Source organism: Pteropus medius, unplaced genomic scaffold, assembly GCF_902729225.1.
Source record: "Pteropus medius unplaced genomic scaffold, Ma_sr-lr_union100, whole genome shotgun sequence".
Classification (NCBI taxonomy): Eukaryota; Metazoa; Chordata; class Mammalia; order Chiroptera; family Pteropodidae; genus Pteropus; species Pteropus medius.
Window position 1 is genome coordinate 2,785,728 of NW_024342466.1, and position 4,445 is coordinate 2,790,172.

General features: G+C 69.0%; 1 protein-coding gene across 1 annotated transcript in view; it reads left to right on the forward strand.

Moving 5' to 3' along the window:
* The window catches only part of ESPNL (espin like), a 23,717-nt gene extending 19,590 nt beyond the window's left edge, over positions 1-4,127 (forward strand). Inside the window, exons 12-14 of the mRNA XM_039861576.1 lie at positions 81-167; positions 313-465; positions 1,683-4,127. Of these exons, the coding sequence (XP_039717510.1) occupies positions 81-167; positions 313-465; positions 1,683-3,339 (1,897 nt within the window). The 3' untranslated portion in view covers positions 3,340-4,127. The remainder of the gene's footprint in view (positions 1-80; positions 168-312; positions 466-1,682) is intronic.
* Positions 4,128-4,445: the final 318 nt, after the last annotated feature.

A 4,445-nucleotide genomic window follows, 5' to 3' on the forward strand; every position in this document is an offset into this window, starting at 1 on the left:
ACTGGGGAGGGGCCGGGGAGGACGGGGCCAGAGGACAGGGGGTGGAGGCAGAAGTGGGGCCCAGAGCTTGGTCCTGGCAGGTGGATCCGGAAGGCGGGGGCCCTGAGACCCAGGTACCCCAGCTTCCTCTTCTGCCAGAAGGTGAGCGAGAACCAGATCCGGGGGCTGTGAGCAGTGCCCCTTGGCCTGCGTTGGAAATGTGATTCCCAAGCGTTCTTTGATCTGATGAGTCGTGTCCCCCTTACCTTGGGCCAGACCCTGTGCTGGGCAGTGAAGGGACCAGCCCCGCCCTCCTGCTGCCTATTCCCGCAGGAAGACGGGCGGGAAGAGCGATTCCACGGATGTAGAGAAGCAGAGCAGGGGAACGGGGCGGGCTGTCCCTTTGGGCGTGGACGGCGTCTTTAAGGAGGTGACTTTGAGCAGGCGCCAGAAGGGAGAGAGGAGCCGTGTGGAAATGGGGGACAAGTGATTCCAGGCAGAGAGAGCAGCAGGTGCAAAGGCCCTGAGGCAGAGCAGCCGCCCAGGGGAGGGCCCGGCGGAGGCTGGGGGTGGGCGCAGGGGCGGGATGCTGGGCACAGGTGCGGTTGGGGTGGACGGGCAGGTGTTGTCAGACTGACCGCTCTAAGATCTCTGGGGAGCCTTGGGAAATCTGAGCAGAGAAGGACCGCGATGGGACTCGGGTTTTACCAGGCCCCCTGGGCTGCCGTGTGGACAGTGGGTCTCATCTACCCAGAGGAGCACGGTGTCGTCTGAGTGGGGTGCTCTGCAGCCCGCCCAGTGCACTAACCCAGCCTCATGTGGCTACTTCAGTTAGATCAAAGCCAGCCCCGCCCACAGCCATGATGGCTGCACTTTTGTGGCCACAGGTATCTCGTGGCCACGTACCATCCCCCTGTCACACAAGTGCTGGCCAGCGCTGGTCTAACAGCCCAGCCTGTTCCCCGCGGTGGGGGCTGGAAGACCCCAGGGTGGAGGGTGCAGCGGGGCGGGGTCTGCTGCACAGCCAGGAAGCCCGGGAGAGTCTTGAGAGTCTGCCTCGGGGCGGTCAGAGGGTCGTGGAGATGCGGAGACGCAGGAGGTGGAGGGAGGACAGGCTGCGGGGGGCTGGCCGGCCCAGCCTGGCCCAATGCTTCAAGTCCCTGTGCTCGACCGTCGTGGGCTGACACTGCCCAGGACGCCGCTGGCTCCCCGAACCTCTGCTCCCTGCCCCCAGCCTGCTGGACAAGGAGCTGGAACACGGCACCTGACACCAGACAGTCCTGGGCTTCTTGGCCACCGAGCGGCCACTCGGTGCCCTCACCTGTGATGTGGACGCCTCCCTCAGGTAGCTCTGAGGCTGGCTCAGAGGGAGCCCAGCTCAGGGTCCCTCCATGTCTGTCCTCCGCACGCAGAGTGGAGTGGTGGAGGCAGCCTGTCCTCCACAGAAAGCTCAGGGTGGTGGGAGGGGCCCGAGGGCTCTGAGGGGAGACCCTTGGGATTAAATGTGGAAATGAGGGGAGCACTAGGAAGACATGACGGTGGCAGAGCAGAGGCGCCCCAGCCTGTACCGAGGGAGAAGACTGGGCCCCGTGGCTGGGCGGCTGCCCAGAGCCTCAGTCCCTAAGCGGGCTGACCAGCTGCCTTGTTTACCCTCTAAGCCCAGGCAAAGGCCAGCTGGTGTCAGGGTAGGCTGGGGTCCCCAGGGGCATGGGGGCCAGGCCACCACGGGGAGCCTGCCGCCCTGCCGACGGTTCCCCCTGTGCCCAGGGCGACGGCACGGGCGCGGGCCCCACGGGGCGGGCGGCCTGGCGCTACTCGCAGACCCGCCAGGCTGTCCTGGGCCCCTTCGGGGAGCTGCTGACGGAGGACGACCTGCTGCAGCTGGAGAAGCAGATCGCAGACCTGCAGCTGCGGCACCGCTGCCGGGAGTACGAGAGCCAGCTGGGCCGGCTGGTGGCCGAGCTGCAGGCCCTGCTGCCCGCGCCCCTGGTCAGCATCACCGTCAACAGCCACTTCCTGCCCCGGGTGCCCGGTGCGGAGGACGAGGAGGCCCCCGGGCCGGCGCCCAGGCCCGAGGGCTGTGAGGGGGCCGCGGAGGCCGTGCCGGGCCGGCCCCTGCTGCCCCTGTGGTGCAGCCACGTCGCCCGGCTGGCCCGCAGCCTGTCCCTGGTGCTGAAGGGCGTGGACGGGCCGGCGCAGGGCCAGGACGAGCCTGTGGCCCGGCCCACACAGGGGACCCGCATGGACACCCCGGCCAGCCGCCCGCAGAGTGAGGCCCAGCGCGAGATCCGGGAGTGCGGGGTGTCCGTGCGGACACTGCGTGGCACCTTTGAGGCGACCCCTGGCCTGCCCGGTGCCCCGCCCTGCACCCCCAACCCCGGGCCCTGTGAGGCGGGGGTCCGGCCTGGGCCGTGCCCGAGAGGCTGCTGGCCAGCCGCCCCCCAGCCCCGTGGTGGCCCCGCCGGAGGGGATCCCGGGCCCGGTGACACACGGGAGGCCAGGGACTCGGGCGCCGGGCACGGCCCTGACCTGGCCAGCCTGTGCAAGGAGCGCACGGTCATGCTGTTCCTCAGCCACTGGAGGGAGTCGGCCTACTCGCCCGCACTCAGGACGGCCGCCTGCAGGACGCTGGAGGCCCGCCGGGCCCAGCCGCGGGGGCAGGAGGCAGCCAGAGGCCCTCGGCTGCCCTCCCCGCCGCGCAGCCGGGCCCCGCGGCTCGGCCACCTGTGGCAGCAGCGGAGCGTTATCGCCCACCTGCTGGCCAACTGGAAGGCCATCCTGGCGCACGTGCCGGCCCGGCAGCTGCGGCGGCTGAGCCGGCGGCCCCGCGGCCTCCTGTCTCCGGAGCAGTTCCTGCCGCATGTGGACGGGGCGCCCGTGCCCTACGGCAGCCTCACGCTGGACCTCTTCATGCTGGGCTACTTCCAGCTCCTGGAGTGCGACCTGCCCGCCCAGGAGCGCCGGGCCCGACACCTACTCTGCTTTGAGGTCTTCGAGCACCTGGGCACCCACGGCTGGGCGGCCGCGCGGGCCTTCCACAAGGCCGTGACCGACGAGGTGGCCTGCGGGCGCCGGGCCTGGGCCGACGGCTTCGAGGACATCAAAGTCCGCTTCTTCGGCTCTGGCGGCAGCCCTGCCGAGGACACAGAGCCCGGCCACGACTCAGGCCTGACCCCGCTAGGGTCCCCGCCCCAGGCCGCCGCCCCCAGCCCCCACCCCGAGGCCGAGGCCGCAGCAGAGCGCCCGGGGCCCGGCTCTCCGCCGGTCAACTTCAACAGCGAGGACATCTGTGGCTACATAGACCGCAGCTTCGCCTTCTGGAAGGAGAAAGAAGCCGAGATGTTCAGCTTTGGAGACTGAGGCGGGCTGGCGGCCTGCCGTCCGGAGGGCTTTGGGGAGGCACGGGCCTTCTCTGTTCCTTTTCGCCCACCTGGCCCCGGCGAGCCCAAGGCCGGGCCCGAGGCACGCAGCATACTGGCCTTGTCCTCCAGCCCCGTCCCCGACAGAGGTCCCCTCAGCTCTGGACTCAGCCTCAGAATCCCCGTCCCAAACCCGAGCCACCCTCCAGTCTCTCCTCCGACTCCGAAGCTGACAACTTGCTGTCTCAGCCCCAGGTCGCTCTGCCGGGTTGTCCCCGACACCAGGGGTGCTAGTCCATCTCCTGTCCCTCAGTTTCTGCAGTGCCGGCGGCCCGGCTGCGTCCAGGGCCTCTATCTGCCCTCCACTGGTCTCGTCTCGGGTTCCGATGACACTGGGCCCGGCTCCTTCACCTCCAGGCTGCTCGTTCCTCCTCTGTGACGTGGGAGAGGAGCTGGGGCGTGGACACAACGGGGTTCAGTAGGGGAGAAGCCTTCCTATCAGACCGAACTGCCCTCCTGAAGTCTCCACTTCAGGGACATGGTCCACACAGATGTGCCTGCTGGCCACATGCAGCCACCCGCGGACAGACACATTCTGCTGTCATGCCACGATAGTGCCACCCAGGGCATTCAAGGGGGCTGGTCCCTGGAGGGACGACTCCCACGGGGCTCCTGTCCTCAGCCGAGCAGCTCCTCCCCAGCCACGTGGCAGAGACAATGGCAGGCTCGTGACAGCAGGGGTGTCTACGAGAGGTGGTGGCTGAAGGGGCTCTGAGCAGGGGGCCCCGAGCAGGGGGCCCCCACTCCTCCCTCAGAGGCGAGCTCCCGGACTCCGGAGAACTTGTAGCAGGGGTAGGGGACACAAGAGCCAGATCACGGCAATAGGCGGCCACTCCTCGTCGTCACCTGGTGTCACCCACACCCTTCTCCACAAGAGACTGACGGAAGGGCACGGACAGCCCCTCACAGAGCCTCCCACGCTGAGAACATCTCGTGGACGGGTGCTGGCCGTGGGCTGTGGCTTGTCCGAGCCGCCATGGTGGATGGGCGGCGCCCAGGCTGTGAGGCCCAGGAGGGTTGGCCCAGAGCCTGGGGGACTTCGGGAGA